The 25414-nt window shown below is 42.1% G+C and overlaps 1 protein-coding gene across 1 annotated transcript; it reads left to right on the forward strand.

Annotated features, from left to right (window-relative positions):
- Nucleotides 1–957: 957 nt before the first annotated feature.
- Nucleotides 958–19828, forward strand: RND3 (Rho family GTPase 3). The gene is made up of 5 exons (XM_029933006.1): nt 958–1314; nt 1829–1916; nt 13486–13595; nt 16485–16619; nt 17796–19828. The coding sequence occupies exons 1-5, from the start codon at nt 1165–1167 to the stop codon at nt 18045–18047; spliced, it is 735 nt and encodes a 244-aa protein (XP_029788866.1). The 5' UTR covers nt 958–1164; the 3' UTR covers nt 18048–19828.
- Nucleotides 19829–25414: the final 5586 nt, after the last annotated feature.

Raw genomic sequence — 25414 nt, forward strand, 5'->3', positions numbered from 1 at the left:
TGATACTACTGGTAGTCAGCACCCACACCGCTTCAAAAATCAACACAATTTGTGACAATATTCATTGTACCTGCTACTTTAGACAATTTCAACTTGAAGCTCTTTCACTAAACAAGATGGGTAAAGCATGCCAGTTCTGTTTTTCCTTCTTGAGATGTTTTTACTTTTCAGAAACACACATGCTTCCACAGCATGTGACTCTTCTCTCCATGCTTTCATGTGAAGCTTCCACAGCCGCCAGAAGGACAGACATACAACAATTAATTTTAGTGGATCTCAAACTTGTCTTAAATCAACAACCTTCTACTCATGTTAATGTCTTGATTAAATATCACAATGCAAAATTCTCACACAGTAAGTAAAAGAATTCCAGCTGGTAAACATGACCTGGACATTTGTAAGGATATATTTAATACATGTACACCATTATGTTTGCAGCTTACAGGAGGAAAAACGCAGCACCATTTGTTTTCTCTTGCTAAGGCACTGTCATTTAAGCATAAACCTGGAGTACTCAAGATAGAATTCAGGTTTCTTATGTTTTTAAGCTTTGTTCCAACGTGGGTGAGAAATGTTTTTGCTTTCATCAATGTTCATGAGGCTTATGGAAAGTAGCCCCTGCTAAAACATTTTTAAAGGAATCCTAATAAAAATCAATATGCACAGATATCCCACTTCCCACCTCCTTCTGGACTTGTACCATCCTATCCATCAGCAAAGCTACACTGGGATCTCCAGGTTGCCCCAGAGACTTAGTATTGAAATAGATCCCGCATGGTCACCCTAGAGGGCGCACTGTTTACATTTTCCGAAAGTAACGAGACGGCGCTTGCTCCCAGGCTCCATAAAAGGGGAGGAGGCGGATCAGTTTCCTTCTCTCATTGAGAAAGAGGATTGGAAGGCCGGGCGTATAAAGCCGCGCAGAGAGCGTGAAACAAAGCAGTCGGATCGGAATTGGACTTGGGAAGCGCGGTGTGGAGTCAGGCATAAAACTTGTTGGAGGGGAGTAACGAGCCTGCCCCTCTAACCCCTCGTCTGCGCTGCGCTTCAGGAGTTCCCACCAGCTTTGCGTTTTATTTTTATATCTTTTTTATATAGAGAGAAATATATATTTTTTCCTATTAAGAGAAAATTTCTGTTTCAAGAGAAAATAAGGCAAGATCAATGAAGGAGAGAAGAGCCAGCCAGAAATTATCTAGTAAATCTATCATGGATCCTAATCAGAACGTGAAATGCAAGATAGTAGTAGTGGGAGACAGTCAGTGTGGGAAAACTGCGCTGCTGCATGTCTTCGCCAAAGACTGCTTCCCCGAGGTGAGTGTGGCCGGCGGAGGCTAGGAGGAGGGGGTCGGCCCTCGGGAACCCCCCCGTCTTGGGTTGGGCTTCTCCTTGCTTTTCCCCCTTCACCCGATTTTCTTTTTATAAGCAGTCTTTCTTACTACTTTCCCCCTGGTTAGACTGCCCGGAAAGGGAAAGTGAGCTGGAAGCGTCTAGGGGACGCATCTTCACATTCTGCTATTAGCTTCTGAAACTTGTTCGGTCATGTGTGCGGAACCCCGGGCTGGGAGGTTTGGATCCTCAGGTCTTGGAGAGCAGCGTGGTGCGGGTGGTGCGGGTGGTGAGTCAGGGGTTTCGGAAAGGGTCTGCGTGTTTAGTGTGTGATCTGGCGTGTGCGACATTATATGCATTATGTACGTGTGGGTGTGGGTGTGTGTGTGTGTAAATTGGGGAGTGAGGAAGCGATTTCCAGAGGGTGTTCTGCGGGTGTGGTGCATTTTAGATAATCTCTTTGCCCTCTTCCCTTCCTCTGTTCATTTCGTTTGTCCAGAATTACGTCCCTACAGTGTTTGAGAATTACACGGCCAGTTTTGAAATCGACACACAAAGAATAGAATTGAGCCTGTGGGACACTTCGGGTAAGAGTCCTCGGACCGCGTGGCGCTTGGGGCGGGTTTCCAGCAGCTCCCGGGCGCGCGGCGGGTCTCGGGACCCCGCGTGTGGTTCACTCCTAAGCACACAACCGCGCACCACCAGCGCACTCGGCGCCCCTGCGGTAACTTTGCCTCTTCCGTGGGATTCCCGCAGTCCCTGCTGGGTGAAAATTTTGTCTCTTCTGGGTAGGGGTGGGGGGCGACAGTGAGTAGGGAGGAATGGCGGGGGGGGGGCGGGCGGGGAGGAAGAAGGGCGCTGTGTGCCCCCTGGGTGACCCCGCCGTGGGAACTGCTTGTAGCCAGGTGGCCGAGGATGGGGGTGGGGGGTGTTATGCCGAAGTCGCCTGTGGGCGGCCAGGATGGCCCGCTATTGGGGAGATGAGGGCTACGCCCCAGAACTACCTGGCTCGCGGCGGGCGCTCCTCTGGGATCTAAACTGATGGTTGTCGGAGAGCCGGGGAGCGCAGGGGGAGCAGTGGGAGGTGGGAGAAAATCCCCTACGCGACGCGGTTACGTGTGTACTCGGCGCTTGGAGGGAGAGTAAGGTGAGCGCAGGCAACCGCGACGCTCGTGACGCCTACAGCCGGGAATGCGCTGGTGGCGCGGGCAGCACCAGGCCGAGCGGCCGCCTGCCCTTGTCTCCCGCCGCCGGCCACCCGCGTAGCCTCGGTGCGAATCTGTAGATCCGACACCCACCCCCCGCTACCCCCTTGATCACGCCGCCTCACGCACCTACCCCCGCCCTCACCGTTCCCTCCTGACCCCATTGCATCACCCTCTGCCAGCCCACAAGGCGGCTGGCAGCACAGTTCGCCTTTGACCTTCCTGTCCAGTTGAATTATTGGCTTCGTGGTAAATTATTTTCCAGGGTCTGGGGTTCAAGGCCGGGTTGTCGCCTCCTGCGCGCCCACCCACCTGCTTGGCGCGCGCGGTGGTAGAGAGGGCTGGGTACCCCGCGGTGGGGAGGCTCCCCGCGCGCGGCTATTAGGGTTTGGGCTGGGTCCAGCTCGCGGAGGGCGAGAGGCTCCACCTGGAATCACCGGCTGGCCCCGGTTCGGCCCACCCCCAGCAGCGCAGGGCGGGGGTGGGAGGGAGGAGTCCCGTTTCCCAGAAGGGAGTCGCCTCTGGAGGAGGAGGAGCCACGGGGAAGGCGGGGGAAGGCCCTAGCGCCTGGGTCTGGGAGCTTAGCGGGGAGTTGGGCTGCTGCGGGCAAACCGAGCCAAATCCCGGGTGAAACTAGCTCGGAGGAGCGTGCAAGTGCCAACACGCAAGCGTTGCTGTCAGGCAGGGAGGCCCCAGAGGTGGACCTGCGCCCAGCTAGGAGTCGCCTCGTGGAGATGCTTCTGGACTGTGCCAGCTTCACGCAGCCCTAGGTTTTAACCTCCGGAGTCCCCGGAGGACTCAGGGGATTAAAGAGCCGGAGGAAGATACCAGACTGACAGAGTCGCCAGAGGCTGCCCCTGCACAAAGGCAAAGGAGAAGTCTCGAAAGAGCGCCTCTCTCGGCCGGGTGCCAGATGCTCCTAGTGCTACAGAAAGAGGCACCGATTCTGTTTCCCCTTGAAGAGTCAGGCTCTTCCCCAAGCTTGGCCAAAGGCAGCAGAAATAGAACCTCACCCTGTTCTGTATCGAGGTGTGCACACAGTCTCACTACTATGGGGAAGGTGTTGATAGAATTGCAGTGTTTTCTTACTTCAGTAGCTCCTATTATCTGAATTGTTACATAGCCTAGTATTTAATGGGCTCTAATTCCCAGACATATCATGATATTTGTTATGCCTAGAGTGCAGCTGGTCTGGTGCCAGTAATTAAGATCAGTACTTACCCTCCCCCAATCTGTTTGGACCTAATGCATGATAAGAAATATTTAGGCATGGGGTCTCTAAACCTGATCCTGTCATTGATAAAAACCTGTGTTTAGATCTTAGCTACTGGTTACCAGGGCTTTCTGTGTGCAAATCTCTACCTCTCTGAGTCCTCATTTCATCATCTGAAAAGCTACAGAGCTAGACAATGTGCAGCATCTCTCTCAGCTATATGCTTGGCGAGACAGGCAAGTCTTTGTTTCCCAGGACGTCGGTTGCCTTCAGCTCTTAGTCTCAATGGATCTGGCACCCCTTGCTGGGGGTTTCACACCTACAGAGCAAGCCAGGTTCAGAACAGAGCCACTGCTCCCTATCAGAGTTAGGATGGAGACTCCTGTGGGTAGGGAGGGGCATGGCTGGGCTTACAGGAATGCTGGGTTATGTCTCCCCTGCGTCATGCCCCATGAGTCCCAGGACCACCAATGGAGATTTTAGATTAGGTGACCAGAGGGCTAAAGTGACTTTTTTTAAGGGGAGAAAAGGCACATTGTTTTTTCAAATGCTAGGAAACAAACAAAATGTGGTCAGTTTATAGTGGAGGCTATGCTTCACATGTGCAGATAAGTAGCACTTCAGATATCCTCAAGTATTTAATCCAAGCCCGATAATTTGTACACCTGATCGTGATGCTGCACGCATAACATCACATGTTGCACATAGTAGTCACCCGGGAAAATCTGTTAAATGAACAAATGAGTAATCGTATGCGTAGTTTCCAAGGAGATAAGATTCCCTGACATTCATTACCTCTGAATTACCTGTGCTCAAAGAATGGCAACTTTATAAACACTGCCTTTCATCAGATTAAAGATAATCACCTGAAATGAAGTCTGTGATGCAATAATCACTTGTATTTTTATTTAATGAAACAAAAACTATGCATGTTTAACTCAAATATAAAGGTTTGAAAAACTGTCATTAAGAAAACATCACACTGCAGAATTAACCAGTAATGAAATCTTTGTTGGAATTTGGATTTATACAAATGGGGGAAAAAGGGACAAGGGTATTATTTTGAATCCCATTATGTTGTGTGTAAAGTGAAATGTTAATTAAGCATGGCCACCAAGTACTGGTGAACTTCTATGAAACAAATGGTTTTCACCCAAAATGGCTTATCATTCATGAGTGAAAGACATCTAGTGAAGCCATTGTCTCAGCGGCTCATCATATCAAATACCGAGCATTTTTCTTTCATCTCAAGGTTTTCATAACAAATTTCCGAACAGGATTATTTTTGGACAAATATTTGACATTTTCTCTGCCCACAAGGACATTTGTTTAGTTCAGGTTATGAAAATAATTGCATATGCCTGATGCATTCTGATACATTTATTTTTTCCAATTGCTATCAGTTTATCTCTGGAGAGAACATTCAAGCCAAAGACTCTAAAGTTCTAAATGTCAGGTTTTTTTCCCCCTTCTGGAACTTAGTGAAAGTTAAAGATTAATAGGAAAAATGAGGTATACATAACTTCTGTTAAGTAGGAAGAGAGATGTTTACACATCCTTTGCGTGGCATCCACATCCTGTTTAGCCTCCTAGCAGAGGGCCAGCATTCAGGAGAGAGAAGCAGTTTTCTTTGCTGGCTTCTGTACTTGGACCGCTTCTCAGAAGGGGTCTCCTTCCCCCACCAGCAGTCATGGAGTTATACGTAGGCAAGAGTGCCGATTTGGGTAGAAGAAAGAGCATCAAGAGGAAGTAGAATACGTGGAGCCTCTTTGCACCAAGAGAATTCATTCCCACTTTTTGAGGCACTGTGACTTAACAGTTCTTTCCATCCTCCTCCCCCACCTCTCTCTCTGTCTCCCTCTGTCCCTCTCCCTCCGTCCATCCCTTTCTCCCTTCTCCCTTTCCGTACCTACCATGAACAGGCCTTCTGTTAGGCCTTAGAGAGGCAGTATTAATATACAGTCCTGCTCCTAAGAGTCGTAGAGCCCTGGTGAGGCAGGGAGTGGGGAGAAGGAAGTTCCCCCTGCCTACAGTAGTTCAGATTCAACCATGCTGAGCTAATTTCGTCAGATTCTTGAACTCAAGTCCACTGTTCCCCCTGGTTGCAGAGTATTTCCCTTGTCCGGCGTCCCAAGTGCTGGTGCATCCTTCGCATCCTCCTCTGGTGGGAAATACTTCCTCCTCCCACCCTCAGTGCACACACCCATTAGAGCGACCACAAGTGGCAATTCGCCAGCTGCTTGAACCTCTTGCAAACCCCCTCCACCCCCACCCCAGTAAACAAAGCCTTTTAAATAATCCTCTAAACCATAAATCCTCTAAAAGGGGGGATCCTTAAAGGTAGTCTTTGGATGCAAAGCCATCCTATCTTGATTTTAATTAGAAATACGCCCTTTTCATTGATAAGATGAGTACTTGTGTTATCCTCGTAGAAATGCTCTGAATGACTCTCAGATTTACTCAGTGACTTTCTGCAAAATAATGGTAATGCTTTCAACATTTTGAAGTGGTGAGACCAAAGTCGTCCTAATATCTTGACTGGGAAGGTTCTAATATCAGAATGTGCCACATTTGCCAAGCACAGAGGCAATTCGTAGGATGAAGCCAAATGCCTACTAATAATAGAAACTTAGCCATTTGAGGATCACCATATCTTCTCTTAAGTGATTTGATTGCAGTGTAATTTCAGCACTCGCGATTTAGGGAGTAATAATCGTTCATGCCAGCTTTTAGCCAACGCACGTTAATGTACAGTTTATTTAAGGCATATTATTAGTTATAAAATACTCAATTCAGCTGCTAAAATTCCCCCACAATAACTATGCCATTGCCTCATGAACACTCTTTTGAATCTTGTCATGATTCAAAAGCAGCTTTTAGTCCATGAGTGCTAAAGTTAGCACTTCCTGTATTAGTTTGTAGCAAATTAACAGGGAATGTAGTATTCTTTAATTTTTATACCTAAAGGAAAAGGAAAGAAAGAAGAATGTTAAGGACTCCTGGCCTGACTTTGAGGACATACTTGCTCCTCTACAAACAAATCAATGCATATGGTCTTTGTGCAGGCACTGTACTGAAATAGTACTTAACAGAGATAGACGTTTTGGAGCAGTGTCGGGGATGAGTATGTCCTTAGTTCAGAAAAGCAGCTTCAAAATAAATAGTTCATTGGTTCCTTTTTTTTTTTGGTGATTTAACATGTAGATTAACATAGCAAGGCAAGACTTACAGAAATGATTATAAAACCAGTAAATGCTTTTCAGGGTGTTTTGTGTGCAAGAATTCTGCTAGGAGCTGTGGGAACAGGGGAGGGGATATTGCAAAGCAGTTCCTGCCCACAGGTAGTCATGGCCTCTTCCTTGGCGTTGACTGTAGTCCTTGGTTATAGGAGGGTGAGTCCAGAGGTTTGAACGCTAGGTTCACCTCCCAGGAAGAAGATCCAAAGAATAATTGAAGGCCGTGGGGCCAGCCCTGTCACCCTGACTCATTCTCACTGAAGCCCACCACAATTCCATCCTTATCTCTAGAAGCTGACTCAGTTCTTAAGAAGGCTTTAACATCCTTCCCACTTGGAAACATGCCTACATTTAAGGGCTATCAGGGAAAACAGGATTCTGAAAGTTGAAGAATTCTCACTTAACTTGACCTTGTGAGAGAAAAGGAGAGAGAAAGAATTTACAAAGAAGCCAAAGAAGCATGGGGACTTATGATGTGAATATCAAGGGAAAAATTGCAGAAAACCAGTAATGATCCCTACTAGCTTAGAGTTTCAAAACCAGGCTCAATGCAGTTTTCACCCTGAAACTCTGTATGAGATGCAGAATAAGGGAAAACAGAAAGCTCTGAATTTGTACAGTGATTTCTAATAAGCAGTTTATAAAACTCCATTTGGAGATTTGTTTAAATGTATTTAAATGTACTCAAAAAATATGCCAGATGTATTTTTAAAAGGTATGAATTCTCTTTCCAAGTTCATAGCTATCTCTAGACCTTTATTTAAATCTCATTTAGTTTGGTTTGGTTTCTCTCCCCCCAATCTTGTTTCTTGCTAAGTTGCACATTTCCGTGAGGTGTACAGTTTAGTTATTCTGCTGCCACCTGAAATAGCCAGATATTTCCTCATTAATCCAGTTCCTGCATGTAATAGGACACCAAGGACTAATAGTTTCCCCAATTAGCTCATGGCTATGCCAAATGAATTGGTAGTACCTTAGCCATTTTCTGACGCCCTTTACATTTTTATTTATTTTTTAAAATGTTTATTTATTGAAAGAGAGAGCATGCATTTACTGGTGTGACCAGGGAAGGGGCAGAGATAGAGAGGGAAAGAGAGAATCCCAAGCAGGATCTGCGCTGTCAGCACAGAGCCCTACGTGGCGGCTTGACCTCACAGTTTGATCTCATGAACTGTGAGATCGTGAACCTGAGCTGAAATCAAGAATGTGATGCTTAACAGATTGAGCCACCAGGTGCCGCTGAGGCCCCTTTAAGCATCTTCTCAGTTACTGTTTATTGGCAACTTTATTCAAAGACCCCCTTGACAAAATAGAAATTTCATGGACATGGAGTGTTGTATACATTAGTTTTGAAAAATGAGCCTGAAGACATCACATGTGTGGCAAGGTGAATTTACTCCTGGGGCTCCTCCAGGGACTCAGACACTTACATATAATATAAAATACAAAATCTTCAATCTATTACAGAATATAACATAATTTAAAAATTGCCTGTCTACTCTTAGCCCTCAAGACCTACCATGGTTCTGCTTTATGTAAAGTATTTTTATTCTTCTATTTTTAAGTATCTCAATGAGTTTAAGCTAAAGCTTTATGTAAAGCTCAAAAGCAGCCATCATTTCAACTTCTTTGACCTCCTCTCCAACTATGTGGCTGCATTGCCCTCAGAAATTCAGAACATTGATTGTATTTTTATAGCAACACAGAAATGCCCTCACATTTTCATAACGTCTGTTCATAATTCCTATTAATCTGAACCTATAAAGAAATAAAGGGAAGATCCTCTCTGGGAATGTTTGCTGCATTTTTCCAGGCATGGCGCTCCTCTTTCAGACTACTTGGGAAAATGAATTCAGCAGAGTCTCCTACTGAGCCAGACACAAAAGTTCTGCCCAGACTTGATTCACATTCTTGAGATTATTGCTGACTTGAAGCTTTCCCTCTGAGTGGAGATGGCCTGAGCAAATGGAATCTGGTACTAACTGGGCAGATCGTAGAGGCTCACACGACAGCTGCTGTTTGGCACAGATGTTCTCTTGCTAGTCACTAAAAATACCAAAAGTTAATATGTTTTCTCTGCCAAAATTATACAACATTCCTAATTTTACTGTTCTTGGTAGGGATTTCTTTTCAGGGAAGGGGAAGCTTTTCAGGTTCAGGTTCAAGGAAAGGAGTATTTCAATTATGAAATACTCAACAAGAAGCGTGTGCAGTTCTCAAGCTCCGGTAAAGCCTCAGTGTTTGAACTGGTTTTGCAAAAGGCTCCATAAAGCCTCCCTTTTGGGCACGAATCTTCGCACATATACATTTAATTATGTACATATATGGTGTGTTCTATCTTTGTGCAAGGATGACTTAAGCAAGCAGGTATGTGTCTGCAGAATTAGTTTCTGGGTGAGGCATTTGGTGACTGTTCTTGGGCTGGAAATAATGGCGTCACCCAGAATTAATGATCCTAAAGACAAAGACGGTTAGACCTGAAGTCTCAAAAACCTTTGTGGAACTTTGCTGATGTTTGCCAAACTTGAAGAACTCAGAGAACCCCAAACGTGCACTTGTTCCAGTTTACCCAGAGCAAAGCCCTCTGACTATATGGGGAATGGGCACATTTTGCACATGTGCCATAGTTGTTTCTTTACAACATAGAGTTTCCTGGAGTTTTCCCTTTGATGGTCTGATAGGTGAATTAGAAGGGACTTTGGATGGTGCTATGTGCTTAAGAGTTTCATGTAGTGTAAGAAGCATGCAGCATGTGGGGATTCCCATATGCAAGGAGGCTATTCTGTGTGCTAGGAACGAATTGTATTTGACAAGCAAAGCTTAGACTAACTGAATCAGACCTGAGAACATTCTGGATCCTAGATTACCTACCATACGGGTACGTACCGCAGTACCTACCACGTGATGGCAGTTCTAGTTCAGTACTTGACTACATAATGATTGGCACTCTTCCGTGTGCTGTGTTCGGTTCTACTCTTATTCTGGAAGCTTTTCACATGCATCTTTTACATCTATAGAAGTTCTTTTTTTTTTTTTCCTTGTTTGGCTTAACAGAATGTTTTAAGACTTTTACAGAGAGATGTAGGAGTTAGAGGCAGATACTGTCCGTTTCATCAGCTTGCTTTCTTGTCCTCACTTTGGTGTCACTTCTGCCTCTCCACATTGCTTGTCATTTCACAGGGGCATTCCTGGAATTCCTCTTCATTCTCCTCGGCTGGTGAGTTATCCCCGGATGCCAGTGATTACACCCTGCACGCTCCAGCTCTGCTTTTCTTGCTTCCTTTGTGTAGTAGCATGGGCTTTATAGATAGGGAAGAATAGAGAAGAATTCAAAGTGCTTAAACACAGAGAGAACACTGTCAAATCACATAGGTTTTTTTTTTTTTTAATTGAAAGTCCTGCTTCACTGATGAATTGCTAGATTTTTCCTGGTAGAACAATTCTCTTATAATTTTATATTGTCTTTTGTCTTTTTTTCTTTACTACAAAACAATACAGATTTTTTTTAACCAAAAAAAGTTCTAACCTTACCCTAGCAAAAATATAATGAACAAATGACCTTTTTATTTTTAATGCCAAATTACTCTTGTAGTTTGTGGTTGGACAAATTACACCTTAGAAGTAATAAATGTGAGGATCAGTTTTATTACCACCTTTGGACACTTGTTGATCTAAAAGTACCGTTCATTAGCAAAAGTAATAAGACAGGATCAAAGTGTCATTTCTAATTAGGTCTTGTTAAAGTTGTTTAAAATTACTATTCTGTCTTATCCAGCAAGGATACTGGATTTACTTCCCATGAACCTTTGCATACAATGTATTGTCATTCACAATATTAAATCAAATAAAAACAAAAGCAGAAACAAACTTCCATAAGAATTTGGTTTCAGTTGCAAACCCCTTTTCATTTTGAAGCCAGGGTGCTGCCTATGTTTTGTGCTTACCCACTAAGCACAGAAGGCAGCTCATTTGAAAGTAGTGAGCAAGAGTCTCCAGCCTTGACTGAGGACTGAAGACAAAGCCAGATCCTTCTTGTGGCCACAAAAATGGGTGGGGGAGGGGAACCCAGTATACAAAGGCGGGGAGGAGTATTCTCTGCAGTCACCTGGTGACCTAAATGCTGAAACCACTCCTCTGGAATTTACTGGTAGTCCTGGCGTTGTTCTATTTTAGCACCTTTGTAATTCTCCAGCTGTCTTTCCTAGTTCCTATTTGGGAAAGATAGACTCCATTGTTAAGTAGAGTACTCTTAGCACTGGAAGATCAGAGTACTCTCTGTTACTTCGAATACTCTCATCCAGTCATAGGTCATGTTCTGAAGGCACCTGGTTACGCCTTTCATGAATTCCAGCTGACCTGACTGAGGCTGGAAAGTAGACACAGTGAGATAGTTGTCTTTTGTATGTGAGGGATTTCCAAGAAAGACCTCTGAGGCCCTAGGCCATCAGAATTGTCGGAGAGCTGTGCTCTGTGAATCTGGGGTCACGTCATATCTTACTAACTTGGAAGAGCAGAGGAAGTCTTCATGTACATGTCTGGCATTTGTATTTCCACTCTGTGATCTGGAATTTTCTGACTGTGCCCTTGGAAAAAGATTTCCTAACTGTTTACAGAGGAAGCTGAGTCAAAGTTAGACTTTGGACACAGAAATGGGAGAGGTTGTGATTGAACTCCATGGGACAAATACAGAAATAACCATTATACCTAGTGATAAGCCATCTCATTTCTTATGCCTCTCAAAAATGTATAAATTAATGAGCTGCTTGTGAATTATTATCTTGACCTTAAATTTCTTCTAGTGGCTGAAAAAACTGGTCACAACTTGTTTTCAGAGACAGTGCTAATCCATTATGCCTTGCATATTGAAGAAGACTTGATATTTTTAAATTCTAAACCCTTTAAGCTTTTGAAAAATGTTTTTGAGTTGTCAATCTCTGTAACACCAGAGTCCTGATTCCAGATGTGAATAGAGAGCTACTGCAGCAGGTGAAAAATTCTGGTTTAGATTTCTTCCTGGTTCCTAGAACATTTCTTCCTTCCTTGCTTGTAGACGCTGCTGTCTTGGAGTTGTCCCCTGTCCGTCCCAAGAGCAACTATTGAAAAGACCACAAAGTTCCTGGGGTTGCACAGTGATGCACCCTAACCACAGTAACTTCTAGGTCTCAAGAGCAGTTTCCTGAAGAATGTTGTTTTGATAGAATTGTAAAAGATTCTTTTAAAAGCTTCTTTATAGTCTCTTTCTCCTTCTGACTTGACTGTGGAGGCTTTGATTTATCAGGGGACAACATGTCATGTTTTTCTGCTAGAAATGGAAGGTGATGTCAAAATGAAATTGGGTTTCAAAAGAACTTTGGTAGCTTAGGTTTTCTTTCTCTCCTCTGGAGTCAAATATGTACATACACAAAATGATTTTTCATGCTATGCTCGTAAAATGTTAGTCTGCTGAAAATGATGTAAAAAATAAATAACATTGGCAAGCTGTGTTTAACTTTATAGTCACACCATTGTATAATAATTGACTTCATGTAATTGCTATCCTTTGGGATTCTAAAAGAAACAGAAATTTTCTAAACAAGGAGACATTTCTGTGGTTAGGTTAATTGACTGGTAACTTGAATCTTTTGGGTTCCCTGGATTTAACTCAGGCTGGGACCCTTGCATCATGCCCCAGTGTCACTCCCTGAGATAGAGCTGTGTAGAAAAGTGAGTGACATGACCAATATGACATTTATTACATTCTTTGGTTATAACAGAAAGAGAGTCCACCTAGGGTTTGGGGGTAAGTGTAAGTAAGCAAGCTCACAAATCAATGGCTTATCCAAGCGGGTAACTTTGAGATAGGGTGACTCTCTGTTTACTGCAGTGCTCTTTTCAGAGCTGGCCCTCCCCTCCCTCCCCCACTCATCCCATCCTACTATCAGAGAGATCTTGAGTTCTTGTCTCTTTCCCAAGAAGTAGCTCCATTTACGGTGCTTGCTACCACTCAGCTTGTAATAGCAACAGTGCAACGATAACCGTAGTTCAGACTTCTCAGTCCCTTCTTACATGCCAGTCACTGCCTGGGTTCATTTAATCCCAGGTGTGGGTATTGTCATATTCATTTTAAGATGAAGAATAAGAGACACGGAGTTTAAATCTACCTTGCCTCCCTCCTTCAGTGATGGAGGTGGATTTGCCCGCCAGGCCACCTGACTAGTGAGGCTTCTGCTCTGTACTTCACCCAGGTGCCTTCAGGGACCCTCAACCACACAGATTTCAGCTTAAGGCCCTTGCTCCTCCCCTTGAATTTAACACAGAAACTAGTGAGGCTTCCTTATCTTCTGGTAGAAACAAATATATTACAACTTGCGGCTTGTTTGCATTCTTTCCTAAGAATTTGAGAAGGGATTCTCGAATGGAGCCATGTGATATTCAAGGGGTTTAACTCAAAAGGGTAGAGTTAACAGATGACAGATAAATGGCATTTTTATCTGAAAATGTGTGTTTCTTTGTTTCTTCTCAGGGTCTCCTTACTATGACAACGTCCGGCCTCTCTCTTACCCAGATTCAGACGCTGTGCTGATTTGCTTTGACATCAGTAGACCAGAGACTCTGGACAGTGTCCTAAAAAAGGCAAGTGCTGGAGACAATGGCACAGTTTGGTGCTGGGCCACGTGTAAAACAGACACAGGGGGTTGGCTGGGGAGCTCCAACACTCCGGTTAATGCCTTGCTGTATATTTGTCATTAAAATGTTGTAAACAACATTCTCAAACTGCAACAGGGTTTCTACACACATGTCACAAGTTTTGACGATGAACCTGCTTAAAATTTTTTTTCATTTTAAGAAGGTAGGTGCCCTTTAAAGAGCCTCTGTCTATCCGTTGGTCGGAAATGGTGCAGCTAAAAATATTAATATTTGATTACCCTCAAGCATGTGTTTTCTTTTTTCCATCCTTCGTTTCTCCTAGAGATTCTGTCTTAGTTTACAGGTTTCCATTTAACCTCAGTTCCAATTTTGACATGAACGTTATAATAGCTGTTTTAATAAAGAAGCTGTGCTTCAGTTATGATATTGTTTATTAGAAGTAGTACTGTTAAAGGAGGAGTGGAGGTGTGTTTTCAGACATTAGGCAAGTGAGTTCAGATCAGATGTCAGAGAGTGATAACAACAGTAGTTGTAAACATGCTCCGGATAACACATCTAGTTTCTGGAGGTTCATGAGGTTCTGTAGGTGGAGAAGGGACCTGAGCAAGCTCAGGCTGGACTCAGGGGGAAGTCAGGAGGAAGGGAGCCTATTGCAGGGCAGACCATAGGTCCAAGAGAGGCCAGTGGGAGGGAGGCATGTTCCCGGGCTTCCACTGCCCTAAGACTAAGCACCTGGCTAGTCACAGAAGGCCTATGCTTGTCCATGGATGAGCATGTACTGGCCACTCAATGTTTCCACAGTCCGGCCTGAGTGCTGTGGGGTTTCAGAATCAGATCCTTCTGTTGATCACCCACCTCTTCTCCAGGCACTAAGGCTCAGACAGAGGCTATGGTTGAGAGCAAGGTAATGTTTTTGTACCTTGTGTGTTTTAATTAGGTTATATTCCCCTGTTATATTTGACTGCTCATCTTAGATGTCATTATGAAATTAGGATTTGGAGGTGATTTATTCCCCCCACACCTCGGTCTCTTTACCAAACATGACAAACAGTTAGTTAGCTTTGTGAAATAAGGATTTCTTGAAAGATCAAAGGCTCTTTTTAACTCCTTTCAGTTTTGAGCTACCTGTTATCTGACACAAATAATGCTAATGTTTGTCAGATTCAAGCAGGAATACACCTTTCCTGTCTTCAGTGCTTGTAAACAGTTGCTAGACACGCAGAAGGAAGCCAGAGTCATTACACAGCAAAGAACAACGTAACGACACATCTACTGCTTGTCTGTAGATAAAAGAGATCGCTTCTTTACTGCCGTTTTTACCTGACGTAGTATCAGGTTATGCATAATTTATGATGAAAAGCCCTGCTCTTGTTTTATTTTGCTTTTGTCTTCTAAGGCCTAATGAATAGTGACTTTGGCCTTAGAGATATTAATGAATGTGTTGTACATTTGTGTAAAGTTTAAGGCTCATGGTAATCAGTGCGGTAGTTTGTCTTGATTAATTGACTCTTTAAGTCCTTAAATATCAAAGAGTTTAGAGTGACATAAAGCAGGATAGATCTTTTTTTCTTTTTCAGTTCATCTTGCAGTTCCTAGTCCAGTGTCCTCTAGCAAATGGTAATGCTTCTAAATAACTCTGGAAGGAAGGGAGGAAGGAAGAAGGGAGTTGGTGGGCAAATTAGGCACTTGTGGAAAGCATGTTTGTTCCTTTCAGTCTGCCCAAAGTGCACCTCTGCATCTGGAGTTGTTCCCTCTAGTAGTATTTTAAAGGACTCGGCAGGATGTCCCTCTTATCTAGTATTATATACATGACCTGGTCACCCCTGCTCTTGGGTGAATTCCACAGCTATGTCTTAATCATCTTTGTAATGACCACAGTACTTAGTATCACTTAGTGTGTAGTTGTGTGTGTGGACCGGGAGAGCCAGCCTGTTCCTGATCTTGGCCCTCCATCCCCCCATCCCCCCATCCCCTGGGCTCTCCTGGGAACACTCTGAACCACTGACTCCCATCCTGATGGTCATCTGAAGCTTGAGGAAATAAAACCACAAAAAGTCAGCTGTTTGCTCTTTAAGAGGACAATTGGAATTCCCTCCTAGGCATTTCTGGAGGTTCTAATAAATCTTGCTAGGCCACGGAAACAGCTAGGCAAATTGGACTAAATTGAAATATTAAACAACTTAAATAATTTAAAACTAACTCAAGGGCATACAGCTATAGGACCAGAGGCTTTCCTGATAGCCCGGAGATGGGCCTTTGTAAATTCCATAATCTGTGTTGATTCAGTCACTTGAATGGAGGTTCCTTAAAGGTGGAACATTCTGTTTATTAATATTATCTCCAGTCCCTGAAATCTCATTGGAAATTTTGGCACATGGTGGCTATTCAGTCTTTCTTGATGGGATTCGTGAATGCATACCTGTGCTTGAGTTGGCTGTGACTTATTCCCAGCCTTCCATGCTGGTAAGTACCAGCTCAACATATCTGAGGAAATGTGTTAGAATATGTAATTATTCCTAGGGCACTTTTATCTTTCAGAGATACCCCAATAATTAAGAAATTTTTGAAGTTACCTTCTGACAACGCCCAACAAGTCTCTTGTTTAGGGATAGGTAATGAGTCACAGAGAAGGAGAAGAGATCATAACATACATAAGTGTTCCTTAATGAATCCACTTTAAAAAGTAGTAAAACTTAATCATCTACTCAAAAGATACAGGCAAGTTTGCTTCTTTATCTGAAGTGACATTTTCTCTTAAATGTTCCTTTTGACTCTCCATTTCCAGCGTCTGCCAGTGGAGGAATTGTTTGCCGATATATAGATGCCAGCAGTATGTTAATTTTTTATCTTTCTTCTCTCTTTTCACACCCTCAGTGGAAAGGTGAAATCCAGGAGTTTTGCCCCAACACCAAAATGCTACTGGTTGGCTGTAAATCGGACCTTCGGACAGATGTTAGTACATTAGTAGAGCTCTCAAATCACAGACAGACGCCAGTGTCATATGATCAGGTATGTACGTTGTCAGTGTGTAAATGTGGATTTCAAAAAAAAAATACACAAGTGGACCACCACTCATTATAAATCAAGTAAAAGGCAGCTGCTTTTCTAAAGGCTCAACCAGCGGTCAGCTCCAGGTTAAAGACCTTTGAGTAAAGCACACACTGAGCGCCATGTGTCCAGATGGACACCATCTGAAGCACAGAGAAAAGGGCTCACGTTCTTTGTGTCCGTGCCTTTACGTCGAGCATCCAGCCCCCCATGACAGCCCCTAGCCGACTGTGAAGACTGCAAAGTTATCTGGGGCAGGGTTCAGCTGAGATTTTGATGGTACTTTGATGCTGGACCCTCTCAAAAAGCGTTCCAATATTTTTGTTAGTAGTCTACTTTCTAAGGATTATATAAGGATGTGCGTGTCTGTGCGTGTGTGTGTGTGTGTGTGTGTGTGTGTGTGTGTGTTTATAAATGAGTTTGGAAAACATCTTTTAAAATGAGAAATGCTTTGTCATTCAGAAGGGTAATCACATGATATTTGGTTACTGAGTATGTAAGCAGTGGATCATATTCTACCCCTTGTATATCTCTGCAACTCTCACTGAGTTTAAAGTTAAATAGACCTAAGAGAGAATGTGGTCAAATCAGTGATACTCTGTGAGGGAGTTCCTCTTACTTTACATTTAGTGGTACAATAAAATACTTAAGAGGGACATTGCCAGGAAAGTAGAACACTCCATAAAACCGTCTCTTAGAGATTCATCATTTCTGTGGGCATTTCCCTCAAGTATCTAGAAAGAATTGGTTTCAGAACTTCATTCTCCTAAAACTTAACAATCAGATTCTAAACAGAGTTCATGCTGAAATAGCCAGAATTTTCCTTAGGCTTCATCATTTTAAATACCATAGTTAGGCTTGTCTTACACATGTAATTAATAGAAATCTAGTTACTTAAAATAAGTCATTTTGATGCAAACATGCTTATTACTGCTTACACTGGTTGTCTGGTCCATGTTTAGAAATTCTGTATTTTGTGATTCCCAGAATTCTAGGTATCATACAGTGTTATTCATTTGCGCAGTTTATTTTGGCCCTGAGACGTATAGTCTGCATATATTCTGCAGCAGTAGGAAGACACTTTATAACTTTCCCAAAGACTTATTGCTGATTGCAATCCATTCTTTTGCTTCTCAGGGGGCAAATATGGCCAAACAGATTGGAGCAGCCACTTACATCGAATGCTCAGCTTTACAGTCAGAGAACAGCGTCAGAGACATTTTTCACGTGGCCACCCTGGCATGTGTAAACAAGACAAATAAAAACGTTAAGCGGAACAAATCACAGAGGGCCACAAAGCGGATCTCACACATGCCCAGCAGACCAGAACTCTCTGCAGTTGCTACGGACTTACGAAAAGACAAAGCGAAAAGTTGCACTGTGATGTGAATCTCCCATTCTCTTTCGTGAGGACAAGGATGTCTAGTGTAAAAAACACAAACAACGAAACAAAAAGGTGAAGTCTGAATGAAGCGCACAGCCAAAGTCATGTATTCTGGAGGCTTAGGAGGTGTTTGGAAAGATGCTCATCTTTTTGGAATCCTGTCCTTAAGTTCGGCATGTAGAACAGGCAGTGCAGTGAATACATTGAAGAGTGTTGAAGTGTGACTTGAAAAATATGCCAAAAAAAGAGAGATTCAAATGGGCTAGAGGTAAAGAGGAACGAGAGGACCTCCAAGAAGAAGAATCACGCTCTGAATGGTGCTTGCGTTTTTGTTTTCTTTGTTACAGTCTCTTCATGGATCTCTACTTTGATTTAATTTTTAAATGTTTTAATCTCCTTTACAAAAAGTATATATTAATATACCGTCCTCACTGGGGAACTGGCACTGTGACCTTAGCGTTTAGTTTTCTAGAGGATGTGATCTAATTTCTTCCTAGCTCATCATTAAAATGGAAATTGTATCAGGACCCATGGGATATCCAGAGGAAACGTTTGTGAGGCTTTGAAATCTTGCCTTCCTGAAGATAGCTGAGCGAGATGGTTCTAAAGAAAGGCTTTTGGAGTCTTGCAAGATATGCAGACCAGCACTACAAAGATCAAATCGATCAAATAGAAAAAAAAGGTGTCCGTTTTTATTCAGTCCGATGGTTCTGTTCATCATTGTGATTGTCATTAAAAAGTGGTAAATTGCTCAATGTAATATTTTTGTGCGCTGTTTAGAAAAAAGGGTGTGTGATTTCTTTTGCCATCATTGATGAAAGTGCAAAGTCAAATGAGAAGTGTCTTGGTTTGATGTCGTATAATGATCCAAGGGGGGGACGTGTAGGTACTATTTTCCCCTGAAGAGATAATGAAGGAATAGTAGCAGAAAGCAGTTTGTGAGTAAAGCTGTCTGGAATTAAGTTACCAAAAGTACAAAGCAAAAGTATTTTCAGATGAAGCTCCAAAGTTTGAAAGCATCTAATGATCTCTTGGTTTATTTCATTTTCTTTAAAAGAACATCTCTAGGAGAAGGACCCTCTACCCAAGCTTTGGAGAATCCTGAGGAGAGAAGTGTGCGGTGTCAGTCCTGACACTTCACTGGGGCGTTTCCAGAGAGTGAGGGCTTAACCGGAGTCCTCACTTAACCAGATTCAGCCAAGGCCGGTGTTCAATACTTGATTGCTGTTGTTACGTAAAATAATCAGCTTTTAAAATAGTTTACAGATATTTTTTGACCAGTTCTTTTTAGAGCTTCTTTCAGAGAAGAAACCAGATCTGACCTGTTTATTGTTGGCGCTTGTTGAAAACGAGCTTTCTTTCCAGTGATAAAGCTTCATTTTTGAAGTGTGGAAGCTGTGCTCCCGTTAAATTGTAGCAGGAGAGGAGACTAAGGTAATTACAACACTCAGTTCTTTGTCTTACAAGCACTTTGTTTTGTCTCTGCAAGAAAATACCATCCAGTCATTTCCCACGAAATACAGACGTTTTACCAACATAATATGCTTTGACTGATGCAGCATTATGCTTTGGGCAGTATTACAAAATAGCTGGCAAGTGCTTTCTGTATTTAAATATTGTAAAAAGAAAATAAGTTATAACTGTTATAAAGCAGAACTTTCGTTGCATTTTTTTTAAATGTTGAAGTCACTTTGTATGTTTGTTTGGTCAATGTTTCCGCAGTATTTATTAAAGCATACTTTTTTTTCCCCCTTCAAATAAAAAAGTAACCATGTCTTTGTCTAAATGTGAGTTGTCCTTTATTATCTACTTTCTCGTTCAGCCGTTCAGATTTGTTCTTTAATGTAGATGATGAGAGCATCCAGCCTCACATTTTCTAAGCTAGTAAGCTTTGGGATTTTTTGGTTCTTGCCACTAGTGCAAGTTTCTTGGGCAAAGCTGAATCTGCATAGATAAAAGGTTTTTCATAATGATTTCAAATCACAAGAAGAAAATGGAGTATTATTAGACTAAATGGTTTAATCGTAGACAGACAGAGCTATGATACTGCATACGATTAAAAAATAGGGAAAAATTTTTAAATGATAAAATTCTGGAAATTCTTTGAATCCTAGCAGTGAGACAGTATGAGGCAGTCTCAGGTCACAGGTTTAGTTCTGCTGATGAGCCTGGTTTGCTTTCCTGCCCTTCCCCCCACCTCCCTTGCCCCTCACCCCAGCCTCGGTTCCTAACCTAGCCATCCACCTTGGATTGCATGTTCTCGTTCTGAGGCCCGTTGTGCAGATGACCCAAGACCTAGCTATTAACAACAATTACAGGGAAGGGGGAAAAAGAGGACCAGACAAACTGGCCTTGTTTATAGTAGCAGCATCTGTAAATAACTCAGGGAGACAATATGAGCTTCTCCAGTGTCTGGAAAGATATAAGAACAGAATAGCATAGAACCAAGAGTGGCCCGGGTCCCCATAAACCCAGCTGGTTCATGGTCTTTAGCTAAAACTCTTACACATAAGTTCTGCATAAACATCCAAAGATATTCCATGTAGGACTTAAAACCTCAGCTCTTCTTTCTGTACAGCTAACTCACTTCATAGGAAAACTGCATCCTTGTGGCTTTTAAAAAAATCCCTTTAAGCAATCTTTGGGGTACAGTTCCTTGGAAATAATTCTCTGAAACAGCAACCCAAGGGGAAAACCAGAGGAGTTGGCATGAATGAACAAAAGAAAGAGCATTGACATAATAGGATAAATTTATTTAAAAAAATGTAGAAAGAATTCCCAAAAATGTAACTCATTCTTGTCAGTAAGCAGTAAAGGAAATAAAAGTACTTTCCTAATCCTTGGTGTTGAGTAACTTCTAGGCTTAATATCTAAATCAGGCCTGCAAGAAACTGGTTTCTCCACAATGACTGGCACAGAGGAAAAGAAGGAAAGAAAACAGCTAAGGTTCTGCTGACCTTGGCAGTATTTTATAGGTTGTACAATAATATTTCCCTCTAGTGAATTGTTCGTTTCCAGCGGCTTTAACTTGTTAAACCAAAAAGAAAAAAGTTTGTCTTCAGCCCTGAGCATGTATGCCTTCCTTTTCTCCTCTGACTTTTTGCTTCAGCAAACATTTATTCTAAGCATTCTGTGAACATTCCTTTCTATTGATTAATGATCATGATTAATGCCTCTTTAAATACTAAAAGGTGATTTTCAAACTTTGAGTAAGACGTTAATTGTGTCTCTCTCACTCCTATTAATCTTTTCTAAGAATAGCTGCTTGGAAGAATCTGGTCTTTTAGAAAATGTGCCTTAAGTGCAAATTTAGAAACAACCCAGGGAATTATTATTTTTTTTGAAAAGAATAAAAAAAACACACCTCATTTCCTTCAGGCTCCTGAAACTCATATTCTCTTTTTGATGGATTATTTTGACATTAGTATTCTGGTTTAAATCTCCCCAGTTTTTATTGATGTCATTCTTTCATTGACTACATCTTTTTGAGTACCAGCTATGTGCCTGGCACTTTCCTAGGCTTGGAACGTAATCATGGCAGGAAAAATCTTCGTCTTGGAGAGTTTACAATCTAGTAGAGGGACACAGTCACCATATCTGAGTGTCATTGCTATGGACATTAATTGAGCCATAGATGGTGGGCTGGTGGTAAACATTTCAACATGTAGCCAGGTACACCAATACCTAGCCACAGGTGTTCCACTACATTTCCAATGTTGTGATAAAGATGATGCAAAAGGGATTTTCAAGTGTATTGTAATAGCTGAAGTCCATGTATGGTGATCGAATAAGAGCAAAGTGAATGGTGGTTGCCAGTCATCATTCTAGGGCTTGTACAATGACTTAGATTTCTGTGGCTGATTAGATGACTATTGGGGAAAAGTCCTTCCCATACTGAGCATAAATGACCCCCAGTCTGCTTGTTATAAAATGTGTGGGTGTTGTTACAGATTCATACTTTCCTTCTGTGGAGTCTTCATTTGTTGAACATACTGGAAAAGTGAAAACAAAATAGAGTTTGAAATAAATGAAATAAAACTCAGTTATAAAATGAAGTGAACTCTCAGGGGATTACAGAATTAACTCAGGGGGCTTTGGGTGAAGATGAATCCATTATTCATTTAATGTTGAAAATATGTGTTTCATGGGAATTTAAAAAATCTTTTTGAAAGTATTGACTAACAGTGAATTCTAAAACTCTTTGTCTCTGACCCCCTTGGGAACACAGGAAACAAATTCTAATGAACCCTAAGACAAAACTTTTTCAGGATTGGCAAAGCCAATTTACTCTTCGGGATTTTTTTTTTCCAAATTTTGTTTCTTTTGAAGGGAATCATTAGTGCCTTTCTTCCATGAATAGTGAAATACTGACAGTGGGCCTTTATTTTTAAAAATTAATTTTTAAAAGACATCTCATAATGGAAATGAAAACTAGGTCAGTGTATGGTCAACCCTGTCAAAGTCATCATTACCACTGCAATTGTACAGATTCTAAACGGTTTATATAATAACTCATTCCCCATCACAAATATATTCAGTAAGTTAAGCACTTACTGAACACAAAAGTTCCTCTTTTTCAGATGAGAAACCAGATATTTTTTTCAAGATCACACGGAAAACCCAAGATTAGAACTCAGGGACGGCAGTCTGTCTCCACACTCCCACCCTCTTCACCACAACGTTATCTTGAACTTAATTTCCTACACGGGACGGATGTAGTTCTGGAGAACAGAGAAGGATAGAGAAAACTTGACTCAGTTCAAACAATGCAGTGATTTCCATTTGACTGATCATCACCAGGGCAACCATAACAGAGCTGGGAGAGAAATGCTACGTGTACCTGTTATCAGAATCACGTGGTAGGGTTTCCTCTTTTTTAAGTGCCGTTGTACACTTCTGGAAAAGAAGGTTGTCATACTCCTCTTGGTTGCCTAGGCCCCAACTTTCTCAGGCTCTGCCTTTCCTCCACTCATTGTCCAACTGGACCAAGTGATCATTTCTAATTGTTTGTTCATTTTTCTTCAAACATATGCTGTGGAAAGAAAGTGAAAAGCAATCAGGCTATATGATGTTTATGAGCCTTTTTGACATCATCAAAAAGTCTCAGAAGGACTGGACTTTCTTGGTTACTTTGTGTCCAGATTTCTCCCAATCTGTGAGTGTGGACCTCCTTCTGTGGTAGCTATACCTCCAAGGTGTCTTGGAATGTTCTTGACGCTTAGCTCTGCAGGGAAAGGACTATGTTTTATTTTCCAGTGTATACCCAGCATTTGTAACAGTAGATAGCAGGTTAATTAATTAATTAATTCATAACTTGAACTACCAAAATGGAAGGGTGCTCTTTGGGTTGCTAAGGCCTGACTTTGAATCATTTCTAACAGTCTGGATTAAGCAGAATTCTTAGGATTGCCTCAGTCCCAAATAAGCTTGCTGTATCTGGAATTACCCTATTGGGAGGACAAGATAACGCAGGAAATCTTTGTGTATCTGTGGCCATCTGGAGTATACTTATCCCACTGGTACCTCCACCCCACATTTTCCTCCTTCTCCACCACACACATCTCTATCAGGAAAATATCAATGTCTGAGAATGTTACAAAACATTCTCATTTCATTTAGTTATAATGCACAGCTCATTATTATAATAATATTATTGCAATTTATAATATTATATTATTACTTGAGAAACTTCCCATTTTCCAGCCTTCTACATAAATAGTGTAGAAATGACATGTGTAACATATTGCTGGGGAGGGAGACTTCTTCATTCTTTATGCCTCCAGAGGCAACTGACAACTTGTTAAAAAGTTTAGGTTTCCTTCAGCTCCAAGCACATAGTCCCTTCCCCCTTTTCTTACCACCTGTTCATACTTAGCTATATGAATTCCATCTTTGCTTTTTCCTTCTCTGCACATAAATCCGTGTACATGACTCTTCCAACAAAACTGTGGCATAAGAAATAAATAGAAGCAAGCAACCATAAGGTATTGTATAGGTTGAGGAATGGCTCCCCATGCATGCCTGCTTCCTAATCCCCATTAGCTGTGAATGTCACCCTCCGTGGCAAAAGGGACTTTGCAGATGTGATGAAGTTAAAGATCCTGGGATGGAGACACCATTCTGGATTATCCAAGTGGGACCTACGTAATCATAAATTCTTATAAGAGGGACACAGGAGGACTCAGAGTCAGACAGGGGCAGTGTGATGACAGAGGCACCGCAGAGGGACAGAGAGAAGAGATTTGAAGATGCTAAGCCGCTGGCTTTGACTATGGAGGCAGGGGACCAATAGCCAAAGGATGTGGTTGGCCTCTAGAATTTGGAAAGGTCAAGGAAAAGAATTCTCCCCTGCAGCTTCCAGAAGGAATGCACCTCTGAAGAGCTATTTTAGACTTCTGACCTCAAAGACTCTACTATAGTAAATTTGTGTTGTTTTAAGCCACTAAGTCTGTAGCAATTTGTTAAAGGAGCCATAGGAAGCGAATACAGGTATGTTATACAAAACTCTTCCTTCACCCCTCACACTCCTTCATGTTATGAGGTAATAGGCTTTGTTCATAGACTTACTACCACAGACCCAAGCCACTCTTTCCACTGCATCTGCCTGCGATTCCTGGTGAGCATCAGGAATCTTCCCTCCAGAGTTTCTAGGCTACGGTCTCAGCCCACTGGCATGTTATATGGATAGTCTCAGAAAACAGTCTTTCCACTATCTCCTGAGCTCTCTGTGGGTTAATAATATTTATAGATCTGATCCCAGAAGACATAGAATATTTGAGGGAAAATAGTCAGTGTTCTGGGATAAAACACATCTACAAAAATTTTCATTCAATATTTACTGTGTGCATTTGAGAAGTGCAGGACTTAGCTCACTCCAATAATGTGGATGGAGTTTAACCAAGACATACATAGATATTTAAATCGATGGATACCATGAGGCAGTGAATGAGCAGGGGCAAATGGACAATTAGAGGAAAAAAGTATTGTGGCTGAAGATATTTTCTTAGAAGTATAGAAATTTTATAGGAGAAAAGGATATCAAAGTTATCTGTTCAGGATTTTCTTCACCTTTACTTTTTAAGTTACTTTTTAAAAAAGAACTTGATAATAACATGTTTTTTTCCAAAACTAAATGCATCTGCACATTTACCCATGTAACCATATCATTTTACACCTAATTTCAGGAAGTTCACAGGAGTGCTTTCATACTCATCCATATCTATGTAGGCTGTCCAGGTTAGAAATTCCTGTGTCCAGCCTCTCTATTATGCAAAGAGAACGGAAGCCCAGTCACACATGGGGACTGCTGAAGGTCGCTAGAAGTAAGCTAACAGCAGAGACTAAACATAGGCCTTTGAATTCCTGAGTCGCT

The sequence above is a fragment of the Suricata suricatta genome, chromosome 3 (assembly GCF_006229205.1).
Source record: "Suricata suricatta isolate VVHF042 chromosome 3, meerkat_22Aug2017_6uvM2_HiC, whole genome shotgun sequence".
Lineage (NCBI taxonomy): Eukaryota > Metazoa > Chordata > Mammalia > Carnivora > Herpestidae > Suricata > Suricata suricatta.